At 43.2% G+C, this 25,406-nt stretch overlaps 1 protein-coding gene across 2 annotated transcripts in view; it reads left to right on the top strand.

Annotated features, from left to right (window-relative positions):
• The window catches only part of Scn10a (sodium voltage-gated channel alpha subunit 10), a 92,246-nt gene extending 69,542 nt beyond the window's left edge, over window positions 1-22,704 (top strand). For both annotated transcript variants that reach the window (XM_027932320.2, XM_027932318.2), the window contains exons 20-27: window positions 1,366-1,539; window positions 5,462-5,584; window positions 6,888-7,172; window positions 8,429-8,482; window positions 9,535-9,672; window positions 11,718-11,822; window positions 17,079-17,349; window positions 21,488-22,704. In XM_027932320.2, coding sequence (XP_027788121.2) covers window positions 1,366-1,539; window positions 5,462-5,584; window positions 6,888-7,172; window positions 8,429-8,482; window positions 9,535-9,672; window positions 11,718-11,822; window positions 17,079-17,349; window positions 21,488-22,704 — 2,367 coding nt within the window. The remainder of the gene's footprint in view (window positions 1-1,365; window positions 1,540-5,461; window positions 5,585-6,887; window positions 7,173-8,428; window positions 8,483-9,534; window positions 9,673-11,717; window positions 11,823-17,078; window positions 17,350-21,487) is intronic.
• Window positions 22,705-25,406: the final 2,702 nt, after the last annotated feature.

Below are 25,406 nucleotides of genomic sequence, written 5' to 3'. Positions count from 1 at the left end.
CATCTGACAAAGTAAAATGCAAAAAGAGAGAGACAGAGAGAGAGAGACAGAGACAGAGACAGAGAGACAGAGAGAGAAACCAAGTTGGAAATTATAGCAAAAGTCAAAAGGAAAAAATTACCCATGTTCCTATCACTCAAAGTGAAGCTTACTTTGAAAACATTTTGGTATATCTCCTTCCCATCTCTCTTATGCACAGAATACATAATACATATTATAAAATTAAAATCACATCTGTGAGTCTGTGATTTCCCAGGAAATTTTCTTAGGAATTGTTCTCATACTATCTCACTTAACGACTACAACATATTCTATTAGAGAAATGTGCCATTATTTATTCAACCAACCCCTGTGTTTACTTCTAATAAGCATCACGTAGCCATATGCACCGCCTTGGAGATATCAATGATTGCCTGTCAGGTTGGGTCCTAGATTCAGAACCCCAAGCAATTTTCCTGTGCTGGCAGTTTATTGGGGTACTCTCAGATAAAGTCCATGAGGGGAGTAAATGAGCAAAGGAAAGGAGCTAAGAGAAGTTGAAATTCAGCCATGAATTTCCCACAGGAAGCCCTCCCCTTGAAACAAAGGGGATGACCTGATAAACCCACATGTCAATCCTCATTGGCTGCCCTGGGTAGAGAACAGATATCTAATCCGCAAAGTAGTCCCCAAGGTGGGCCCAACAAAGTCACTCCCAGTGCTGGTGAGTGGGGTGCTGGCTCATAAAGAGGGTCCTAATGGCATCTAGTGCCCTTAGGACAAGTCCTTGAAGGCAGAATTACTGGGTTTCTAAAACCTTGGAGTCATGTTTCCAATTTGGCTTCCCCAAAACTATTTTTATTTTCCTTCCCACCAGTCACACACCAGTGCTGGGGTCTCCCCTCCATTCTTTTTGATCTCCACCAGTCTGATAAAAGAACAATATGGCATCTTCTTTTAATTTCCATTTCCTTGATTACCAGTGAGATAAAACGCTTTTTTTTTTTCAGAAGTTTGTTGGCATTTCTTACTCTCTTTTTTTTTTTTTTTTTGTGAACTGCCTGCGAACATCCTTTGATGCTTTTATTTTTAAACCAAGTCACTGTTAGCATCCCTTTGGTTGGCTTCCAAAATCCTATTCGAGAAGGTTTCCTTTCTCACTTGCATTCAACAACCCTGCAAAGCATCAGCAGGGCTTCATGTCCCTGTTGGCTGAGGAAGTCTTGGTTTATATCTCACAATGCCTCCTCCAGTCTCCACGTCCCCTCCCAGGAACAGAGGCAAGAAAATGATACTGCTCCCAGGGACTGTGAGCAGGGCTGGCAGGGTCCTTCCCTGTCTGCCTGGGCCCCTGTGCAGCCTGTCTCTCTCTTCCTTTCCCTCCAGGCCTTTGAAGATTATTACCTGGACCAGAAGCCCAAGGTGAAAGCTTTGCTGGAATACTCTGACAGGGTGTTCACCTTTATCTTTGTGTTTGAGATGCTGCTCAAGTGGGTGGCCTATGGCTTCAAGAAGTACTTCACCAACGCCTGGTGCTGGCTGGACTTCCTCATTGTGAATGTGAGTGGCTCAGTGGGAACACGTGGGGCTTGGGGTTCTCACCTCTGACTAATGACGACAGCTAGTGCAGAGGAATCCCAAAGAAAATCTTTAAATACCGAATTGAGTCTGAGAATACCTGTGAGTGGTAAGCTCCAACACAAAGGTGACCCTCCAGTGAGCCCTCAGTTCTTAGACCTCCAACCAGAAAGACTACCAGAGTCCTCTGCATTTTTATATCCAAAGCAAGATGACTCAGGGGCTATCCAGGGTCTTAAGACCCTGCATCCACTGCCAGGGCTCTGGACCTTGGGGAGCACAGAGAATCTGCATGCTTGCTAGTTCCATGGTCTCCATCCCTAGCTACTTTCGAATCACCTGGGGAACTCTTAAAAATACAGTAACCAAACACTACTACTCCAGAGATTCTGATCTTTCTAATTTGGGGTGGGGTCCAGGTATCAGTATTATGTAAAATCTTCTGGGCATTTCCAAAGTGCCACTATGATTGGAAACCACTGAGTTGATACCATTGGCTCCTCCCATTGGAAAGGAAAGAGGGTCCCTTTGGAGAGGTGATGATCCAGAGCTCATGTGTTCAGATTCCCAGTAACCTGTGACCACTAACCTCTGCATTAGGGAATTTACCATGTGCTTCCCACACATACATTAGACTTGTGGTTCCTTGGAGTCACCTCTCCTGTATCTTAACCAATACATTTTTCCCTATCTCTCTCTCACCCTCCCTCCCCCCCTCCCTCCCTCCACCTACCCTCTCTCCACTCTTGGCTTTGCCACATAGCTGAGGGTTCCTGTAAGCAGGGTGAGGCATAGTGCTGTTTATCTCAGCCTCCCCCAACCAGCAGACACCAGCATCAAGGTCTACACATTGGAGGTGTCAGGAAATGTGTCTGTATTTGGTGCTTGCCTCCTGAAACTGGATGGAGTTCAGAACAGAACATTCTGTCCAGCCTCCCATGTTGGCAGGTCCTCCACAGCAGGCCAGCGCATACGACTCTCTTCTCTCTTCTTTCCTGATGCCAAAGTGCTAGCATCATCTGGCTCCTGCACCACAGGGACTAGCTGCGAGGTCTAAAAATCTGAGTCATGGGTGCTAATTTGTGCATATAAAATAGTTATTCATACATGAAAGGAAAATGTTTATTCTGACCCCACCCTTTTAGGGGTGTAGTAATTCTTACCTATGTAGATCTCACTAGTTTCATTCCTAATCACCTTAAATGGTCACCCCCTAATTCCATCCATCTTCCTACAGAACCTTTCTTCTAACCATCTGCCCTTCCTCCCTTACATTCCTCCTTTAATCTATCAAATATTCACCCTTTTTTATTCCCTCCTCCTAAACATTGATTTATCTTTATTTCCTCCATGTGTCCTTCTCCACCAGTCTTTTCCTGCTAGCTATCCATTCCCATTCTTCTTTTCTTCTATCCATTCATCCATCGATCCTCGACATTTATATCTTTCTCTCTTTTGATTCACCCTTCTATCCAAATATCCAGTCATCTAGCTTTCTATTCACCTATTCATGCATCTGCCACCCATTCATTCTTCCACCCATTCATTCTTCCACCTTTCTATTCTTCAATCCATCCAACTGTCCTTCCTGTGTTTCACTGTTCATTCATCTCTTCCCCTTCCTTCCTTCCACCCATCCATATTCATCTACTCATGTCCATTTATCTCCTTTATTCTATCTACGCAATCAACCTTCATATCATCCACTGATTTCTCCCATTCTTCCATTCTCTCTAACTCTGCATCTTTCCACTCATCCATCAGTCATTTTACATCCATTCTTCAGCCATCCATTCTTATACTCTTCCCTGCTTCCATACTTTTTCCTTTCTCCTTTGATTTCTACCTTCCATCCTTCCATTTGACTACCAAATCTATCTGTCTTTGTAAACTTTAATCCGTCTTTCTATCCAATCGCCTTTTGGCTTTCCATTCAGATGTTCTTCCTTCTTTTATTCCTTTCATCTATCCCAACACACTTAGACCTTTTCATCTATTTATCAAGTGTTTATTCAAATCTACCAAATACAAGATTATTTTACAAAGTGCTCACAGAGGAATAAAAGCAAGAGATAAATACTCCCCACCTCCAGGAGTTTACACTTTAGTCTTTCATCAGATTAAGACACACATAAGGAAATTAGTGTATTAAGATGGGGATGTGGTGGACACTGTTGGGGCCAGTTAGTGTCTTGAGGAGATAGGAACATGAACTTTCTTTCACTCGGGAGGTGAGGCGGCTGTGAAGGTTTCATACAGGAGATGGTATTATATATGATGCATGCACATGAGCAAGAGCAGAGAGGTGCAGAGTTACTGGGCAAGGCCCATCCTAGCTAAAGGATGCTTTTGAACAAAGGCACAGACACAAGGGTGGTTGGGGGAACAATTTGATTTGGGTAGGATACATGGGTGAAATATGACTAGAAGAGTAGGTTGTAGTCATGTAACATAGGCTAAGGAGACAGAAACTTTTCCTAAGGGTGATAAAGGACCAATAAAGGTCGGGCCTATAAGAGAGATGTGATCATAATCAAATTGGCAGTAGAGTATGAATGAGATGGATAAAATACTGGGGCTTAGAGACCAATTGGGAGGCTAGTGGCCTGAGCAGTGGGAAGAGAGCTGGGATGAGTGTGTGGGATTTGCAGGAGAAGTGGCAGCCCCTGTGTGCCCCAGCTGTAAATGTTCAACATGATCCAGGCTTCCCAGAAAGATGAGCAAAAGACTCACTAGGGCTAACATGGAACTGGCCCCAAACCTCCCATCTCTCTCAACCAGCCAGGCAGCTGGGTGCTCCCTGGTAGTGTCTGGATGTTTCTGTAATGAAACAAAGAGGTCCTTTCCATTTCAGTTCTTTGTCCTAGTGAAATGAGCCATCCATTCAGAGAATGGGTATTATTATTTAAGGCTCAAGCACCCAAGCGTAAACCCTTTGCTTTCTAAAATTATTGTGTACAACCCTACCTGGCTACCAGAATAAGCACAGGATTAGGTCACAGCCCCCTGCAGGCTTGAGCCTGTACACAGAGTGTCTCCCAAGCACCTTCAAAATTCCTAGAAGGGGTAACCATTTTTCCATGTCAGTTTGTGTCCTTTGAAGTCCGTTATCATTTAAAAAAAAAAAAAAACTTATAGCTGACAGACCAACAGGGGTTCACAATTCAGTCATTATATCTCAGACATCTATTGAAGCTAGACCCCCCTGCCATTCGTTCTTGTTGAGAACTGCAGAGCTCTAAGAACTGTAGGATTCTTTTAGTCTGTCGTCCTCATTTTACAAAGGGCAAAAGTATCCTGGACTAGCAGGTCACAAAAAATTCGGGATCAAGAGGGACCTTGAGATGGGCTGGAGATATAGCTCAGTCGGTAAAGTGCTTGCCTAGCATGTACAAGGCCCTGGGTTCAAGAGCCACACCACCCAAAAAGAAAAGAAAAGGAAAAGAGGGACCTGGATCCCACCCAGAACAGGACTCTTTCCAGTGCATTTTTCTGAGCAAATTCAATTAAGACTCATTTTATATCCCTCAAAATAAACTATAAGCATAGCCACCATGAAGAGGCATCATCTCTCCAAATCCCTGAAAGTCAATCAAAATTTCAAGGTTTGGGGGTCTACCTGACACTAGAAAGGAAAGAAAGTTTGACCACCTGTGTAGCAATGTGGGAGAATGTGTTTTTCTTATTCACAGGTCCAAGTAAGTAAGGAATAAAATTTTCTCTAAAAGAGGAGGGACTGGGCTCTTTCTCTACCTCTCACTGCTATACAGAATAAGGTCAGAGCCAGGACAGTGGCTTAGACAGAGCAGGAAATGGGAGGCTGGGCAGAGATTTCCTGTCTTCTTCCACCAGGTTGCCCTTTTGGAACCCTAGTGTGATGCTTTCGCTCTCTGCCTGCACTCAGATCTCACTGACGAGCCTCATAGCGAAGATCCTGGAATATTCTGATATGGAATCCATCAAAGCCCTTCGGACCCTCCGCGCCCTGCGACCACTGCGGGCTCTGTCACGTTTCGAAGGCATGCGGGTAAGACCTATTTCAGAACTTCTCTTATAAACTTTTACTTGGTAACCCTTACCCATGCCTTCATACCACTGACCCCCACCTCCAAAGGTCGTTCTGCATCTTCCCTTCCTGCTCCCACTTTGGTGGTACTGCATGTCCCAACTCTCCAGGTTCTCCCCAAGACCCTGTGTGAGAACCTCTTTCCTTCTCATTCATAGATATCACACCCACCAGGATTCACTCCCTTTGTGAAGTGATCTTGCCTCAAAGCTCCACAGCATCTATTATCTCAGTCTCCCAACTCTGCCTCTTGTTCTTATTGACAACATCTCCAGAACATCCCAAGCTCTCCACCTTTCCCTGATGAATGAGTCTTTTCTCTGGTGGTCCAATTAAATAGAGTGACATCTTCGATTCAGCAGCTCAGCCACCACGCACTGGAACGCACCTTCTCTCCAACCTAACACAGTCTCCACGTCCTGTGAATTACTCCCTTCCATCCACCCTTCCCCTATCTATTATTATCAGCCTCCACCTTGCCCTTTCTCCACCATCGGCTCAAAAATTAACTTGGATTTTTAGAAGTAATTTATATCTTTACAAATACTAGGAACTACAGATTGAAATAGTTTGAATTTTATTTTAATTTGTACCCAGATTCCTTTTTTTTTTTTTTTTGTACCAGGGATTGAACTCAGAGGCACTTGACCACTGAGCCACATCACCAGCCCTATTTTGTATTTTATTTAGAGACAGGGTCTCACTGAGTTGCTTAGGGCCTTGTTTTTGCTGAGACTGGCTTTGAACTCACAATCCTCCTACCTCGGCCTCCCGAGCCATTGGGGTTACAGGCATGCACCACTGTGCCCAGCTTGTACCCATTTTCTTGTTTGCTGATTTTCAAATGAGTGAGTTGGTGAATATAGATTTAGTTTCACTGATGTTTGTACAAATTCTCTAAAATGCAGAAATTGAGGATAATAAAGTAAGGTTTGAAAAGCCTGCATATATGAATACAACACATATACTTATACCTCTAAATGAGTATGCTTATGGTTACAAAATGATCCATATTCTCAGTCCTAAGGAAAGATACTGAAACCTTCCTTCAGTGAGGTTAGGGGAACAAGATCTAAACCCATCTTCAGCTGACCAATGTCTCTTAATCTTCTGAGTGTGAATTATTGCACTAATTAACACACTTCTCTTGCTGTTTCCAAAGGCCCACTGGCTCATGAAGTAGCTTGAATGAGTATAGAAGGAAATGGGACCCAGTAGGGAGGGGCATTTGCAGTATCCCAGGTCCTTTTCTATTTCCCACCAGGTGGTGGTAGATGCCTTGGTGGGCGCCATCCCATCCATTATGAATGTCCTCCTCGTCTGCCTCATCTTCTGGCTCATCTTCAGCATCATGGGCGTGAACCTCTTCGCAGGGAAGTTTTGGAGGTGCATCAACAATACCAACAAAGACTTTTCTCTTGTGCATTGGTCAATTGTGAATAACATTTCTGATTGTCAGAATCAAAACAACAGTGACAACTTTTTCTGGGTCAACGTGAAAGTCAACTTTGACAATGTTGCAATGGGTTACCTCGCACTTCTTCAGGTGGTGAGTCAACTATGAGATCAACCATTTCTCTTTCTTTGGATGCCCAACAAGTGAAGAAAGTCTGGAATCTTCCAGAAGATGCTATATAGAGATATTGCTAGGGATATCACTAAGTGTGGGCTGAGGTCATTCTTCATTCCTATAGACTACACAAATGATACCCATTAGGCTAGAAGACATTACCAATGAGTGCCATCTTCAGCGGTGCAGTTAGACAAGTCTAGGTTAAGAGCATAGAATAAAGGGAAGGGACTCCCATGGGGTTATATCAAGGGATTACTTAGAACATACTGCCTATACAAAATGACCATTGTATAGCCACGTGCTCAGTCTTCTACTTTATATCGTCTCCTAGATGGTAATAAATCAAGTCTAATTAAGTTTCTTACTATAATATATGATGTTTTCATAATGACAGTCAAACACATTCATGCTTTCTATTTATTCCTTCATCCCTTGCTTTCATTCACTTATTTATTCAGTCCCCTTTTCACTCAAGTTTTGATACAATTGCTTATACATTTGTCATGTATTTACCCACGAGTTCACTCATTCCACCATTTATTCATCATAGTCAACAAATGATAACCAAGTAGCTTTGGTATGCCAGGCATACCAAAGATACAGCCCTGGGGGATACAGTCAGAACTGGTTTCAGGCACCAATGCTATATGAGAAAAACAGACATATACATGAATAGGAATAGTCCATTTAACGCTATAAAAGGCCTAGGAGTGCACGACTTGAGATGTCTTTCATGACCAGCATATGTTAAAAGGCATGCCCAATTTCAAGACCTCAAGAACAATAAAACTGGAGACAAAAATGTGGAGGTCTTCTACTCCCAACTTCCTGATATTCCAGAGGTAGCTATATCCCATTCTTATGTCATGTGCATTGGTGGGAAAGTGATTGAGAAAATGGCAGCCCCAAGACAGGTAGCCTGATCCAGAGCACAGAGCAGTCTCAGCAGATGGCACTACAGCATCCAGATAGCCAATCATGCCAAACTCTAGAAGGTTCCATGTCTTTGATGCCACTCTATTCTGAAATAGCCACATGTGGATTACTTTAAATTATCTTATAAGATTGGTCAAGTCACCCAAAGGACTTTTTCCTTTCTCACTTTCTGCCCAAGCCCTTTCTTCCTCAAGCCTCCTAAGCATCCTGCTCTTTCACTGGGCCACCATGGCCTGGCAGGGGTCCAGTGCAGATAGATTGGCAGGCACTGAGTGGCTTCTGCTCCTTGTTTCCAGGCAACCTTTAAAGGCTGGATGGACATCATGTATGCGGCTGTTGATTCCCGAGAGGTAAGTCTCATCAATTCATTGTATCTACAGCCTTCCCCTCTGAGCATCATGTCCATGTCTGTATTTGAAATGAAATGAAAATGGCATTGGTGTCAGAAGAGGTGTGGTCATCCAGCAGTCTCAACTGTCCCTCCCTGCAGTAGTGCCCAGCTGGCCTTCTGCGTTGTGTTTAAGCCCACCTAGCCCATTCCCCTCCCATGTACTCTCCCAGGCCTCTCATACTCTTCTTGTGCTCACCAGGAGAGCACCAGGTAATCTCTGAAGGATGGTATATGGGAGGCCACTCCTAGACGGGAATAGGAACCAGGGCAATGGCTAGAAAAAAGGGACATTGAAGGAATAAGACAGAATCTCAGGTGCCTCGGGAAGTGGGGGAGATGCTAATGGACAGACCCAGTGATGCCCTGACCGGTGTTCCCTCAGCCCACTTCTGAGTTCGCTTGCATTCTGCCTTTCTGATTCTCTGTCTCAAGACTTTCTTCAGTGTTTCAGTCCCTTTTTCACTCAAGTTTTGATACAATTGCTTATACATTTGTCATGTATTTACCCACGAGTTCACTCATTCCACCATTTATTCATCATAGTCAACAAATGATAACCAAGTAGCTTTGGTATGCCAGGCATACCAAAGATACAGCCCTGGGGGATACAGACCCAGTGATGCCCTGACCCGTGTTCCGTGCTCAGCAGCCTGTCCCCCAAGGACGGGGGATTTAACATCCCTAGGCACAACCCTCACTGATAAGCTTGGGGAGTCATAAATAAATATTCCAGCTTCCCTGTCCTTTGGTGGTTCCATTCTGAGGTATGTTCTACACAGTCTTCAGGGGGCCCCAACAGGATTGAGCATCAGTTACCCACAATGATGGTCTGCCTAACAACACCTGCTTCATTAACTTTTCTTCACTTTCTGCTTATTCTCCCCAATTCCCTCAATCCTGCTTCCTGGAAAATTACCTGCTCCCAGGTTCTTGTCCCAGGGTTGACTTTTAGGGTAAACCTAAGCTAAGACACCCAACCTCTTTCTCCTATTCCCTCTTGTCTGGTCACAGGTCGACATTCAGCCCAAGTGGGAGGACAACGTGTACATGTACTTGTACTTCGTCATCTTCATCATTTTTGGTGGCTTCTTCACATTGAATCTCTTTGTTGGGGTCATAATTGACAACTTCAATCAACAGAAAAAAAAGATATGTGGAGCTCCATTGTTTCTGGGAATCTTATACTTGCTGCCCCCTGGCCTGACCTCATGGCTAAAGTCAATGCTACTCATAGGCCTCTATGCCTAACCCAGAACCTAATTTTGGCACTTAACATCAAATTGACCTTTGCCCCCTGGTTGTGGGCCTCACCCCTATCTGGTGCCTGGGGCTGCTGCTGCTACAAGAAATGCACCCCATGTCAAAAATGCCCCTCCCTAGGTCCCCATTCTCCTTCTCAAAATGACCTCAGTCTTCCCAGCTGGAACCAAGTGTGCTGAGACTGTCACAGGTGACACCTTGGGAAACATCTACAGGGAAGGATTAGGATCCAATATTTGCTGCTCTGTTTGGGGCTCTGACTCACAGAGGACTAAGTCAGGAAAACTTGGGAAGGGCCAAGACCCAGATTTTGGCAGAATTCCAATCATCCTTGGGATGGGGAGGAAGGATCTTGGCTCCATGAATATTGACTCAGATTAATAGGAAACTGTTGCATTTATAATATAGTAAAATATAAGAGTATTGAAGGCATAAAATGCTTTCATACTATCCTTTTGTTAATTACACTCTATACCCCTGAGTTAGATGTGGCACCATTTTAGATTTGTATAAACTGAGATCCAAAGAGAAAAGGGGTCACATGGTTGAGTCACATAGCACAGAATAGCCTTTGGCATTACATAAGCCCAGATATGTGTTCCTGATTCAGTCACCAGCTGAATAGGTGATATTGGAAATATCATATACCTCCCTGGGTCTCAGTTTTCTTACCTATTTAATGGAGTTAATAATATTTATCAGGAGTGTGATGAGAAAAAAATAAAACCATATACAAAGAGCATCTAGTTAAGAACTGAACACACAGTGGGCACTAGATACTAAGTGTTACTATTATAATTTAGAATGTATATCCACTAGAGAAGGCATCCCACCTACAGAAAATCCTCGCTCAGGGCCCTAGGTATTAGAAAAGAGCAGGAGAGAGCTATGGGAGCCCCAGAGGGGCTCTGCAAGTCAGCAGTGACCATCATCATCAGTACTCCATTCCAGCAATTTGAGAGCATTCAAACAATCTTTTCTCCTATTTCCAGATGAGGAAACTGAGGTCCAGAGAACAGAACTAGCCATGTTATGTGATTGATAGAGTGAGATAAGCCAATGACAAGATTGAGATAAGAACTTCAACCACAGACTCCTTGCCCAGAAGTCTCAGTCTGACCCCACCCAGTGCTCACCTACTCACTGCCCCAGCCCCTGTCTGGCCTCACCAAGATGTTCTTCCCAAGAAGCCTTTTGATATTTCCTCTCCTATCCCATAGATATCAGCCCAATTTCTCAGCATTTGCAGACTCATTTACACAGTCATGCTGTGGGCTTTCAGATTATAATAGGAATTGAAAGGTGAGGAATTGAATGACGGTGGTCCAGAGGATCCTTAAAGAAAATTAACACTCAGTCTTCAGTGAGGGAGACAGAGTCAATCATTACCATATGTGACACTCTAACAGCAGGGGCAGTGCAACTCGGAGGCTCTGGAAAAACCATTCAAGGTCCCTTAAAGACCAGGAACTCAAGAATAAGGTATTAACTGTCCTCAGCAACTCCTCTCAAGAAAGGGCTTGAGACCCTGTGTCCTCAATCTTTGCTTAGAAATTCTTGCCCCCAGCAGAGACTGACTCTAGAAGTCCTCTGAGTTTGACTGAAATGAAATGAAGGCTCAGAATTAAACGAACATGTATCTTCTCCTTGGGTCCTGTTCCCAAGCTCTCCCCACCCCCTGTCCACGCAGTGTCTCTGTGTTTCTGGAGAACAGAAACAAGCTTGGCTTCAGAAACCCAGGCAGGAAGTCTAAGATGAGCTCCGTCCTACCACTGTCTTTGGTTGTGGTGTCCAGGCAAGACTCTCCTTGATTCTAGGCTGGGCATGTCTTTTCTACCATGAAGTGGAGAAGGTTCTCATATAGAATGTTCTGACTTTGGTTTCCCAGAGGGATCCTGTTACTTTAATAACAATAGTATGTCTCCCTCCTTCACTTAGGGGGCCAAGACATCTTCATGACAGAGGAACAGAAGAAATACTACAATGCCATGAAGAAGTTGGGCTCCAAAAAGCCCCAGAAGCCCATCCCACGGCCCCTGGTGAGCCACACAGCTTCTCTCTCATGTTGTGTTTATGAGTACTGCTATGCCTGGGCTGGGAGAGGCCTGACCAGTACTGTCTGTAGAGGAGATCTGGACTGTGTTTAGAGATGAGGGTGATGAGGGTGAAGAGGGTGATGAGGGTACATAGGCCCTAAGAATGACAAGTTTAGATGAAGAAACTCTGTTCTTTGGGAGTGAAAATAACTCCTAAAGATGCTACAAATAGACCTGTTCGTGGAAGCAGTGAGTTCCCAGCAATTTTAGGATTCAAGCACAGGTTTGGAAACAGATTAGGCTAAATGATAACAGGATGATTAGAATCCAGAGTTGAAACATCTGAGTGGTTATACATCATGATCTAGATTGTAATGGATCTCCAGACTAACCTTGCATTCCAACCTCATGCCTATAGGTAGACTGGAGAGGAAATGGCCGGATACAGTCATGGTCATATTCTAGTGGCCCAGCAGGAACTAAAAAAATATCCCATTCTGAAATTTAAAGATTGGCCAAAAATTAGAACCAGACTCTACTTTGATTCCTTTTTTCCTAAAGATCTCAAGAGATATGCCCTTTATTCCTCTATTACATACATGCAGTACCCAAACTATACTTGATATCACCTAAATTCTTCTCAGTCCTCTCCAGAAGATGGAAATATCAAAACTCTGGGTGGCCCCAGGATGGCAGCCCTGTTGGGAGTGGATGAACAGGTTTGGGAATGAAGATGTGATATGTCAGGAATTACAGATGAACCTCTTCAAAGAATTTCTGAGCCATCCACTGCAGTGAATGGAATTGGCTCTTGTCCTTTTGCATAACCTTTCTATGGCTTAGATACAGCATTTATGAAGAAAACTACAGGTACTTCCTACGACACAATCTCATTATTAACCCTTTCCCCACACAAGAGCAGAGCCAAAGGACCTTCAATAAAGAAACAGGTCTTTCCCTAAAGGAATTAGGAAGTTAAAAGACATTCATTTTGTTGGCCAAGGCATTAGGATTTCTAAATCAAGTAATGGTACTTACATGAGTGCCTCCAAATTTGGTGAGCACAAAGTCTCAAAAACATTTACAAGATTTTTTTTAAAAAGTTATGAAATTTTTTTTATACTGGAGACTGAACCCAAAGGCACTTAACCACTGAGCCACATCCCCAGCCCTTTTTATATCTTATTAGAGACAGTGTCTCACTGAGTTGCTTAGGGCCTCACTAAAAAGCTGCTGACGTTGGCTTTGAACTTTCAATCCTTCTGCCTCAGCCTCCCAAACTGCAGGGATTACAGCTCGCACCACCATGCCTGGCAAGTTATGACTTTTGACACACTTTATTTGGAAATAGTGGTCATAAAATTATTACTATTTAGATTCTTCTAAGAAATATTGTAATAGGGCGCGATAGAAGATTCAGAACCTCTGTAGGGGTAGAGAATTTCTTCCAGATCTTTCATAAAATCAGGATAAATGGGCTTGAATGAGCCTGAATAAAAGTGTGCAAGGTTCACTGAGTGTCCCTCTGTCAAGAAGTCCAATGGGCAAGAAGATGCTCAAAATTAAAAGATGTAGGTGAAAAGACTGAGCCCAGCCAAGGAGACTCAAGTCAAGGGCTCTAGGAAGATGATCCTGAGACTTAGTGAGAAGCAAGCGGCTGAGTCTCTGCAGTCCTTTCTTTGTGGCTAGATTCAGGCTGAATTCACATTTGAACCTCAGAGTCCTGTGCTAGGGAAACTTTTGGCAAAATCTTGAAAGCTTGGAGCACTTCCCTTACACACTACTCAATCAACCAATCAACATCCCAGCTTCTCTCCTCTTACCAATTAATCCCACAGGCTACCCATGGCCTCTTCCTCTCCTTGTCCCTGGAATAGGGTATACTGCATTTCAAAAACGGGACCCTGGAGAGGACATCTAAATACAAAGGTCTGAACCTGATGCTGGAGTTCCAAGCAATATAACACACAAGTGAGACTCCAGGCTGCTCATCTTTTCCCTTATTAAGCCACAACCAAGGCTCTCCAATTCCTCCAGGAGTGGCAATAAGGGAGGCCCTGCAAATGGGGGTGGGGGATGGAATCTCAGAGCCCAACTCTGTTCCTGAGATTCTCCACCTATTTTCAGGGAGAGGCACCAACACGATGCTACCCTTAATGCAGGAACGTGGCTCTCTTCTTAATAACATGGCCTAAGCATGCAAAAACACTGTTTCCTTTGTTCCATGGGCCGTCAAAGCTGAGGCAAGGCTGGAACATTAAAATTTTGAAGTCTTAGGGAACCCAGCAGAGCAAGGTTCGAGCAGCAACAGCATATGAAAACTCTCCACAGCCCATAGGCTTTGGCCTATCCTAACTCCTGTCTGGTATCCAGATGGCAGGCAGCATCACGGCACTCCCTACCCAGCCTGATCAGCTATGCCTCTTAAAGTCTAGAACCAAGAAAGAAACCCAAGAAAAACAAGGCATTCCCATTCCTGAGAATCCATCTTCTCAGGCCCAGCTTTCATTTCCTTCTCTCTCTTGGGAGCCCCAACAGGGAAAGCTGGTTAGATAAGCAGAGCCTTGGCAGAGGAATTCTGCACCCCAAGTTTCATGGCCGTGTTAAACTGACACCAAATAGGGACCCCCGCCCCATGCACATGCACACACACACACACACACACACACACACACAAACACACACACAAACACAACTCCCCACCTCTGGCAAAGCCCAGGGTCTCAACCTTGTTTCCTCATAGCAACAGCTAAGGGTTCCACCAAACAGTATATTTTATTCTGTAACATTACCTCTACAGAACAGACTAAAAGCAGAACTACTTCATTGTGACATAACAGTTTCCAGAAATCACATCTTCAATCACCCACTTCATCATCTCTGAGAGCATTGAGTCACAAAGATGTGATCTCTGCCCTCAGGCCAAACCAGGATCAGCCAAAAGCTGCTGCATTCCCTAAAGTTGGGATATCCAGGGCAAACCTGATGCCTAGACACTTATAGATACTATTGCCTGCTTTGTTTAATTAGAAATCATGAAACCATGAATGGGCCTCTATTTCTCTTTCTTTCTTTTTTTTAAAAACCATTTTCAGTGATGAAATAAAGGGTTAGTGACTCAGAAATTCTCCTTCCACCCCAGGAAAGACATGAGCTAGCCAGCCATTATTCATGGAGCTGGGCCCACTTGGGTCAGATTCTTTGCTCTAAACCAGCAGGATAGCAACCCACCCTGACTTGAAGCAGAAGCCTCATCATAGCACTGTCCACCCCCCCCCCACCCACCCCCCAGCCTGCTTAGAAACTCCTTGAAACTTCCTGGCAAGACTATGACATGGTCTTCTCCTCCTGCCTCATGGCCACTTACGCAGAACCCAGCCCATAGGACCCATTCTGTAAGCGCCCACTGCATAGAATTAAATTTAATCAAAGCTCATAAGGTGGAGCTGTCCATTCTGTCTTCCATTTACTCACCAATTTATTTTATGCAAAGCACTATGCAGACAGTAGGAGCAGAACAGTGAGAAAGATGGACAAATTTCCTGCCCTCGCAGGAAATTACGAGTCTGTGACCAAGGCGAATAATTAGGAAAAATCACATATAAGATAATTCACAGGCTGAAGAGATAAACAAGGGAGGATGGGGTGAAAGGCAAAGGGTGTCTAGGACTGAGCCTTGATGGAGCTAATATCTTCATTTGGTCAAGGAGACTGAAACAGAGCCATGTGAAGGGCAAGAACCAAGAGGGTAAGGCATGGATGGAAACTAAGAAAGGGGAGCTTCCCAGAGCAGGGGACATGAACAATGCCAAATAACTGTCCTTGCCTTGAACATTATGAAGGTTATTGGTGATCTTAGTGAGAACCATTTTGGTGGCAGGCAGGGGGCCAAAGCTCTGTTGGAGTAAGTGGGAGACAGTTTCAAAAACTTCAGTTGTTCATGTGAGGAGAGACCTGGAGTGGGAAGCTCAGGAGGATTTTGTTTTAGGTTAAGAAAACCCAAATCATTAGAGATTGTCCAAGGAACAGAAAGAGTAAGAGTCATTTCCATGGACATTAAAGATGCCTAGGATAATAGCCCAAAGTGGGCAAGTATGGCCAAGAGCTTGATTTATTAGGAATGGAGCAGAGGGAACAGGAGGTGGGTAAGTGGTCGTATTGAAGAGGTAAAGGTGGACCAGCTAGATGACAGAGCTTCAAGGGAGGAAGGGCTTTTACAAGACACAGGAAGAGCAAAGGTCTAGAAGGAACCGTGGGGAACAAGGAAGACCCCAGGCCTGACCCCTACCTTGGGGCACGTGGGGTGGGGGAGATGATTGCCTTTGAGTGGAAGATGGTTTTTGTTGATTGAGGACTGTGAGCACCACAGAGGTCAGGAGAAGGGCTTGGGTAAAGGGGAGGGGTGAAGAATGAGAGTGGGCCAAGGACTCACAGAGCATTAATGTTAACACCAACAGAAAGAAGAGAGGGCCACACTAGGAACTTTCTAAAAACCATCATAAAGATAACTGGATATAAATCATCTACTGGTTACCCCCGCCACTCTGCCTTCCTCCAAGAATGCAAAAGACTGAGACCTGACCCCATGCCCTGCACTTGCATTTGCTTAGACATCTGACAAACCCCAAGAATGTTCTCTTCAGGGAACATTTCCAGGAGGGGGTCAAACCATTGCACTTGACTTTGTACTTAGCAGAGCAGCTCAAATCAACCATCTCACAAGCAGTTCTTGAACTGTTGCTATGCACGGGGTACTTCAGGAGCACAAGTTTGAGTAAGCATGGCCCCTGTCCTCCAAGAGCTCATTGTCTGGTAGAAAAGAGAGGCGTATGTGAAATCCTAGCTCAAGACTGATTACAAAGGCTCTGGAAGCCAAAGGGACAGGTGTAACGTGATAAAGCAAAACTCCCTGGAGGAAGTGGGGCTTAGGAGAGATGGCTTAATCTGTATTGGGATTGAGGTAGCAAGAGGGGACATTAGAAGAGCATTCCAAAGGGAGGGAAGATCGTGGGTGAGGACAAAAGAGGTACCTGGTGATGGTGGGCGTCTGGGAGGGTGATGAGGACTAGAATGGGGCAGTGAGGTGGAATCAACTAAAGGTGAGACTGTGAACAGGAGGTGGCTTCTGTTTGGAGGTGGAATGTGAATGGGACAAAGGTGACAGACTTTTAAAACTCATGTCTGGAGAAGTCAGGCCCTCCCGATGTTTAATTTATGTGGGGACAAAGGTCCTGATGCCACCACCTTTTGTTTCCTCAGAACAGGTACCAGGGATTCATCTTTGATGTCGTGACCAGGCAAGCTTTTGACATTGCCATTATGGTCCTCATTTGCCTCAACATGATCACCATGATGGTGGAGACAGATGAGCAGAGCGAAGAAAAGACAAAAATCCTCGGCAAAATCAATCAGTTCTTCGTGGCTGTCTTCACGGGCGAGTGCGTCTTGAAGATGTTCGCCTTGAGGCAATACTATTTCACCAATGGCTGGAATGTGTTTGACTTCATTGTCGTGATCCTCTCCATCGGGAGTAAGTGTAGGGCCACGTGATAGGGAAGCCCAGCTGGGCTTGGGAATGTTTTGGCTGCTCTTTTAATACTAAGAGGAGGACAACCAACTAATTTTTCAAATAGGTGTCATGTGTTAGAAAAGCCCCGTTCATGCAGCCTTCCAAGAGCAGCCGATTTGAAATTCCCCTAGGATGCTTTCTCAGGACAATGAAGAGGCTCCATTGGTATTCACCATACTATGGTGAAATGTTTGCAGTCACCTACTATGTGCATAACCCACTGCCAGAACCTTAAGGGAACAATCACTCTTCCTGAGCACCTAAGTCTAAGATGATGAAGTTTCCAATGGGACTCACCATTATAGTTTTCAAAGCAGTTGGGGTGGATGGTGTTATGTGAAGTGATTTGTAAAATACTTTCCAGAAAAGGAAGTGGGTTGCCAGCAAAGTGGGGAAAGTCTAGAAGGAGATCCTTCAAAGGACATTCTTTTTGTTGTTGTTGTTGTTTGTTTTGTTTTTCATTTGGGGGTGTTTTTTTTTTTTCAACTTTTTAATTTGTTCTAATTAGTTATTCATGACAGTAGAATGCATTTTGACACCTTGTACACAAATGGAGCACAACTTCTCATTCTTCCGGCTGTATATGATGCAGTCACACCAGTAGGGTAATCATACTTGTATACAGGATAATAATGTCTGTCTCATTCTACCGTCCTTCCCATCCCCACTGCCTCACCCCTCCCCTTGCTCCCATCTGCACAATCCAAAGTTCTTTCATTCTTCCCTTACCCACCCCCCACTATGGATCAGCATCCACTTATCAGAGAAAACATTCAGCCTTTGGTTTTTGGGGATTGGCTTAATTCACTAAGCATGATGTTCTCTAGTTCCATCCATTTACCTGCAAATGCCATAATTTCATTCTTCTTTAAGGCTAATATTCCATTGTGTGTGTGTGTGTGTGTATATATATATATATATATATATATATATATATATATATATATATATATATATATAATCACATTTTCTTTATCCATCCATCTGTTGAAGGGCATCTAGGTTGGATCCATTGTTTAGCTTTTGTGAATTGAGCTGTTATAAACCTTGATGTGGTTGCGTCACTATAGTAGGCTGATGTTAAGTCCTCAAAGAAGATTCTTAAATTGAGGGTCTGAAGTCAAATATATATGTAATCATCCTCTTAGAGAATATGAGTGTCAGAAAAGTCAACTGATCAATATCAAGAGATCAGTGCTTCAAAGGTCCAGTCTGGGGACCATTGAATGAAAGACCCAGTATTTTGGGACCCAACAGTATCCAGAGAAAATTGGTAGAGTAAGAAGCTAATGTGGGGATAGAGCCACAAGAGCTGAGTACCTACTGAGTCTTCAGCACTGGCCTGGGCTTCATGAATCTTCACAGCAATCCTATAAAAAAGATATTTTTGTCCTCATTTGAAACGTTTAAAATTGAGCCTCAGAGATTAAGAAAGTTATACAAATTCACAGAGTTTGTAAGGAGTGGGAGCTGAATTTTGACTGGGCTAAGTTCTTTTATTTTTTATTGGTGCATTACAAGTATATATAATAGTAGGATTCACTGTGGTATGTTTGTATATGCACATAACATATAATTTGGTCAATTTTATTGCCCATTATCTCCTGTTTACCCCCTGGTTCCTTTCACTGTATCCTCCTGCCAATCCCCAACCTCTATTCCCTTCTGAAATGAAAATCTCTCCTTTCTCCTCTTTTTTACTCTCTTCCATATATGAGGGAAAAAACATATGACCTTTGACTTTGATTTTGCCTTATCTCACTTAACATGATATTCTCCAGTCCCATCGATTTTGCTGCAAATGACTTAATTGCTTTCTTCTTTATGGCTGCCTAAAATTCCATTGTGCATCTTTTGCATGTTTTCTCTATCCATTCATTCATTGACAGGCATCTATGCTGGTTTTATAACTTGATTATTGTGAATAGCATTCCTATAAATATGGGCATGCATGTATATTCGTACTATGCTGACTTCATTTCTTTTGGATAAATATCAAGGCTAAGTTCTTATAAACTAGCTGCTTCTCACCCACATCCAAGAGACTATCCCTGGATTTCTTGTGGTTTAGCCAGAGTTTGATGCTATAAAAGCCAAATCCCAGTTCCCCAGCTTCCCTTGTCATTTTAAGTATATCCCAATCAGTTATATTCTGACCTGCTTGCTTTTCATGTCAGGGCATAGCTGTAGACTTAATTTTCCATTGATTTACCCTCAAGAGCTAATAGCATCCAAACACAGCTTGGCAGCATTTCATCAATCTTCCCACCCTGGTGCAGAAATATAGCCTTAGTTTGCATTTATTTGTTTGGAGGGTTTAAATTCATTTTTGTTTTGTTTTGTTTTCTATTGCTGCTATTTCTTCAAAAGCACTTTATTGAGTACTGTTGACATACAAAAAGCCACATATACTTAATGTATATAATCTAAAACATCTGCAGGTAAATATATACTCATGAGACCAACACCACAATCAATGCCATAAACATATCCATTGCCTCCAAAAATTTCTCCCACATTACTTAGTTAGTAGTTGATTGCGAAATACTCTTAAATAACATCTCAGGTTTATCTCACTTAGAATAACAGGAATTTTGTTGTTGGTTGTTTGGGGTTTTTTTTGTTGTTGTTGTTGTTTTGTTTTGTTGGCCTTCTGAAGTGAGATATTTGAAAGTCCATTTTGCTTTTATATTAGAGAAAGGAGCTTGCTTATGTAACTTCCCACATCAGTAATTTAGAAATAAAATACACCTATCATACTTAGTTCTATGAAGAGGACACCTTAAGCTACCAGTTTCTGAGGCCAACACAGCAGCTCCTTAGGCAAAAATCTCTCAGAGAACTTAAAAGACAAGTGAAGAATCTACCTGTTAACTTTTCTGTCCTCATTCCTGCCTCCCTTTCTTCCTTCCCACCATAAAGACACATACTGAGTGTCAAACTGTTGTAAGTATGAGGACTCATTCTACCCTGAAATAAAGTACTGGGAAAAAATTAAAACTAAGATGTAGACAGTTGTCTGGCAGAAATTTTTAGTAGATTATATAGACACATAATATACCTATATTATTAAAAAATGCCCCAGTTAAACTGGACTGTAAGAGTTTTTGCAAAGTTTTTATAATCCAGAATTATCATGATTTCCTAAGTTCCCTCCAGTTTCCTTCAACACAATATCATGGCCACCCATCTGCATACAACAAAGGATAGCAGGAAAGAGGGTCAAGGGAATCCTATGAGGAGTGAGAAATTGATTCTACCTCTTTTTAATCCCCTTACCCTAAAGGCCTTGCTTGATTCCCAGTGGAGGTCTTTGGTCCCAATTACCCAAGCTTCAAAAATCTTCATGTTCGATATCATGTAAGGGGACATATATATTCATCATCTTTTTAACCTTTCTCATAGTTAGGGTTAGGGGCACTAGCTGACCCTAAAAAGCCCATCCTTAGGCTCTCATAGAGTTCAAGCACAGCTGGAAGTGAAAGAAAGAAATTAAAACCATTATGCAGGCAGCTGGGCATTCAAAGCCATTCTGCTTTAGCTGTCAGCAAGTTGCCCAACTCCTGCTCCCCCTTGTAATTAAGCCCAGGCTCCGTACAATTATCTATGGGACCATGTGCCAGGAAATGAGTCAATTTTCGCAGCAGGATATAAGGAGATGAATCACAGGGGGTCCCGGCCTTCCCAGAGCAGAGGACCGAGAAGGAAGAATGGGGATGGCCAAAGCTGAAAACTCAGAGGAGAGCAGGTCTGTGTCATATTGGAAATAAAGTATTGTGGGCATGTGCACAGTACTGCAGAGGATGGGGTGTCGACCATGGAGGCTGACTTTAAAGAGGTCGTTCTAAGTAGAGGAAAAGATAAGAACATGGTGAGAAGGGTAAGATCAACTTGATGGAGGGGGGATTAAGGCAGTGAACATTTACTGAGTGGTAGTTGTGTCAACTACCATGCCGGGTTCACGGGGCCCAGAGTCCTCAAATGTGGATAACCGAGAGGAAGTTCATACTGAGAAGAGATGAGGAAATGTGCTTACATCCAACTTGGTCAGGGCTCATGGTTGAGATACTAATTAGATAATTTCCTCCCTCTTTCAAAGGTCTAGTGTTTTCTGCGATTCTTACATCACTAGAAAATTACTTCTCTCCAACACTTTTCCGAGTCATCCGCCTGGCCCGAATCGGCCGCATCCTCAGACTGATCCGAGCAGCCAAGGGGATCCGCACGCTGCTCTTTGCCCTCATGATGTCCCTGCCTGCCCTCTTCAACATCGGGCTGCTGCTCTTCCTCGTCATGTTCATCTACTCCATCTTCGGCATGTCCAGCTTCGCTTACGTCAAGTGGGAGGCTGGGATCGATGACATGTTCAACTTCCAGACCTTCGCCAACAGCATGCTGTGCCTCTTCCAGATCACCACGTCAGCCGGCTGGGATGGCCTCCTCAGCCCCATCCTCAACACAGAGCCCCCCTACTGCGACCCCAATCTGCCCAATGGCAATGGCACTAGAGGAGACTGTGGGAACCCAGCCGTGGGCATCGTCTTCTTCACCACCTACATCATCATCTCTTTCCTCATCGTGGTCAACATGTACATTGCAGTGATTCTGGAGAACTTCAATGTAGCCACAGAGGAGAGCACAGAGCCCCTGAGTGAGGACGATTTCGACATGTTCTATGAGACCTGGGAGAAATTCGACCCAGAAGCCACCCAGTTCATTACCTTTTCTGCCCTCTCAGACTTTGCAGACACTCTCTCAGGCCCCTTGAGAATCCCAAAACCCAATCAGAAAATATTAATCCAGATGGACATGCCCTTGGTCCCTGGAGATAAGATCCACTGTTTGGACATCCTCTTTGCCTTCACCAAGAACGTGCTGGGAGAATCTGGAGAGTTGGATTCACTAAAGGCAAACATGGAGGAGAAGTTTATGGCAACTAATCTTTCAAAAGCATCCTATGAACCAATAGCAACCACCCTCCGGTGGAAGCAAGAAGACATTTCAGCCACTGTCATTCAAAAGGCCTATCGGAGTTATGTGCTATATCGCTCCTTGACACTCTCCAACCCCTCTGGAGTGCCCAGGACTGAGGAGGAGGCTTTGTCACACCCAGATGAAGGCTTTGTGGAATTTATGGCAAATGAGAATTGTGTCCTTCCAGACAAATCTGAAACTGCCTCTGCCACATCTTTCCCGCCATCCTATGACAGCGTCACTAGAGGCCTCAGTGATAGAGTCAACCTGAGCACATCCAGCTCAATGCAAAATGAAGATGAAGCCACCAGTAAGGAGATGACTGCACCTGACCCTGAGTGAGGATACTCCAGCTGGACATGTCCAGCTCTGATGTGTTCCTTGGCTGCCATAACTTTCCCACTACAGATGGCCCCCAGCTACAACCTCACCAATGCATGTCACTGGTCACAATGTCAGAACTGGGCAGGGAATGTAGCTGGTACCTACCTTTGAAAATGTCTCCATACAACAATAGTCAGAAGCCAAGAGTATCTCTATTTTGACTAAACTTCTGAATTTCAATATCCAATGATGGGGTTCTCTTACTTTCAGGAAAATGTCACTGGTCTATTTATTTTAGTTGTGACCAGGGATTTTATCTACCTAGACAAATTTCTCAGGACCAGAACTTTCAAAGATATGGCAAGGGCACTGCTGGAGGTCTAAGGTTGTCTTCCTGTAAATACCACATAGAGATGTGCAGTTATTTAGGATTTTTGCATGATTGCATGTTGAGAGCTGCTGGACAACTTCTCCAACCCAGACTAACACCTGTGGTCTATGCCATGAAATACCTTTGAGATCTCCATTAAAACTAATATTTTTAAAAGTATGTCAAGACTGATGTCATATGTTAAATCATCACTTTTTCTTGATTGATTTCTTAATGTGATACTGACATGTATTGTAAGTCATTTCTCCCTCACTTTCAGGGATCCAGATATTTTGTAGTATGAGTTTGAGGCTGGGGAGGGCAGCAGGGAGCACTGTCCTGGAATCTAGAGAGTCTGGTTCTAATCTTAACTCTTCCACCAATTGCCTGGCTGACCAGAGCTAAGTTCTTTCCCCTATGAACCTGTTTTCCCATATATAAAATTCAGTGGGAGTGGGAAACATTTGGTTTTGCATAGCCTTTGAATATTGTGTTGTATAATTCAGTGGTGCCCTGTCCCCGTGAGATGGGAAAACACTCTGTATTCCCATGGTCAGATCTTTCTGCTATGAGGCTACCAAGGCAGCTATTGGATACATTCCAGAGCCTTTTTACATCTCATATCAGATTTTAAGAAGGAAAGTTTTTATATTTCCTTGGGACTAGTACTTCATAATTAGTATAACCAAAAGAAAAGGGACATTTTGAGAAAGATGATCTGGTAAATAAAAGATATGGCCAGTAGTTCTTTTTATTCATCTGCAAATATTATTAAAGTCCTATGATATGGCAGACATGAGATAAAATAGGAGTTAAGTCCCAAGAGATGAATTGGAATTATGCAGTGAATGGAGTAAGAGTTATTTAGTAAGGGTATATATTTAGGCAGATGAAGGACACAACAAAGAGTTCATGTGACTACATAGGACATAATGAACCTTAACAAAAGCTGTGATCTTGTCTTGTATTAATGCTTGGGATATTCCCAGCCACAATCACAAAGATCAGGTCAATTAATTGGACATATATTTGATCATTTTATGAAATTTTCCATTGGTACAATTACAAAGCATAGAGGTTGATCCATCGGATATGCCTCTTGAAAGCAAGTTTTCTGGGGTTTACTTTTTCTCACAGTTGACCTATTAGAAGCTAAAGGCTTTCAAGATGCTTGTTGGAGGTTGCCAACACCTACATATACAAAATAAGATGGTGCTGGATTAGCATCCCAAAGCAGCTATCCTCTGGTATTAGGTTTGTATGTGAAAGACAATTTCAATCAAATGGCCCTTCCTTCCTAATGTCAGCGAACCAGGATGCCCAGGTATTGACCATACAGCTTGTTCAGCATCTCAATCCCATGTGGTCACTTAAAACATCAACTGAAATGATAATAGCTCAAGTGTTTATAAGACAGCTGGGAAGACAGAGAGCTTGGGGACTGGTTTATTTTTATAGTGTTAGCTGCAACCATTAAATGTATTCAGCCATAAGACTAGTTTTACTAAGTAGATAATATTATTCTCAAAGGCATACTTATCACATCTTTTGCCCTTTGTTGTAGGTAGAATTGTGTCCCCCCCCAAAAAAAAATATATTGAAATCTTAACTCTTGGTACCTGTGAATGTGATTAAATTTTGGAAATATGGTCTTCTGGGGCATAATCAAATTAAGATGAGGTTATACTAGATTAGAGTGGACTCTAATCCAATAACTGGTGATATAATATGAGAGAAGTTTGGTCAGAGAAGAATACAATGTGAAACACAGAAACACAAAGTAGACAGCTATGTGAAAACAGATGAAGCTGAAAGTTAAGGAATAGCAAAGATTTCCAGTAACTATCAGAAGCTAGGAGGAGGAGAGGAAGGCAAGGATTCGCCCCTGGAGACTCCAAAGAGAGAACAGCCCAGAGAATACCTTGATATTAGATGTCTGGCCTCCAGAAATATGAGAATAAATTTCTGTTGTAAGCCACCCAGTTGGTGATAATTTATTACAGCAACCCTAGGAAACTAATATACTCTACAATTTTTTTCCATACACATGCATTTCCCAAATTATAATGGGAACCATTAGAAAAGGGACACAATAGACCTTGCATTACTAGGAGTTTTTGGAAATGTATCCAATGCAAATGCTAGATTATTGTTAAAAAAATTTCACTAAAATCAGTTCCAAAGTTTACTCAGGGGTTTGATTACAAGGTAGGAATTATATTTCCAGGGCAGCAAACCTGAGGATGTCCAAGGAAGATGGAAAGCCAAAGGTACATCATCAACCTCACCATCAGAGATGGCACTAGAACAACCTCTGCCCAGAATATATATGGACACTTCAGCACTGAAA

Source organism: Marmota flaviventris, chromosome 1 (genome assembly GCF_047511675.1).
Source record: "Marmota flaviventris isolate mMarFla1 chromosome 1, mMarFla1.hap1, whole genome shotgun sequence".
Classification (NCBI taxonomy): domain Eukaryota; kingdom Metazoa; phylum Chordata; class Mammalia; order Rodentia; family Sciuridae; genus Marmota; species Marmota flaviventris.
This window is presented reverse-complemented; position numbering and strand designations above follow the sequence as displayed.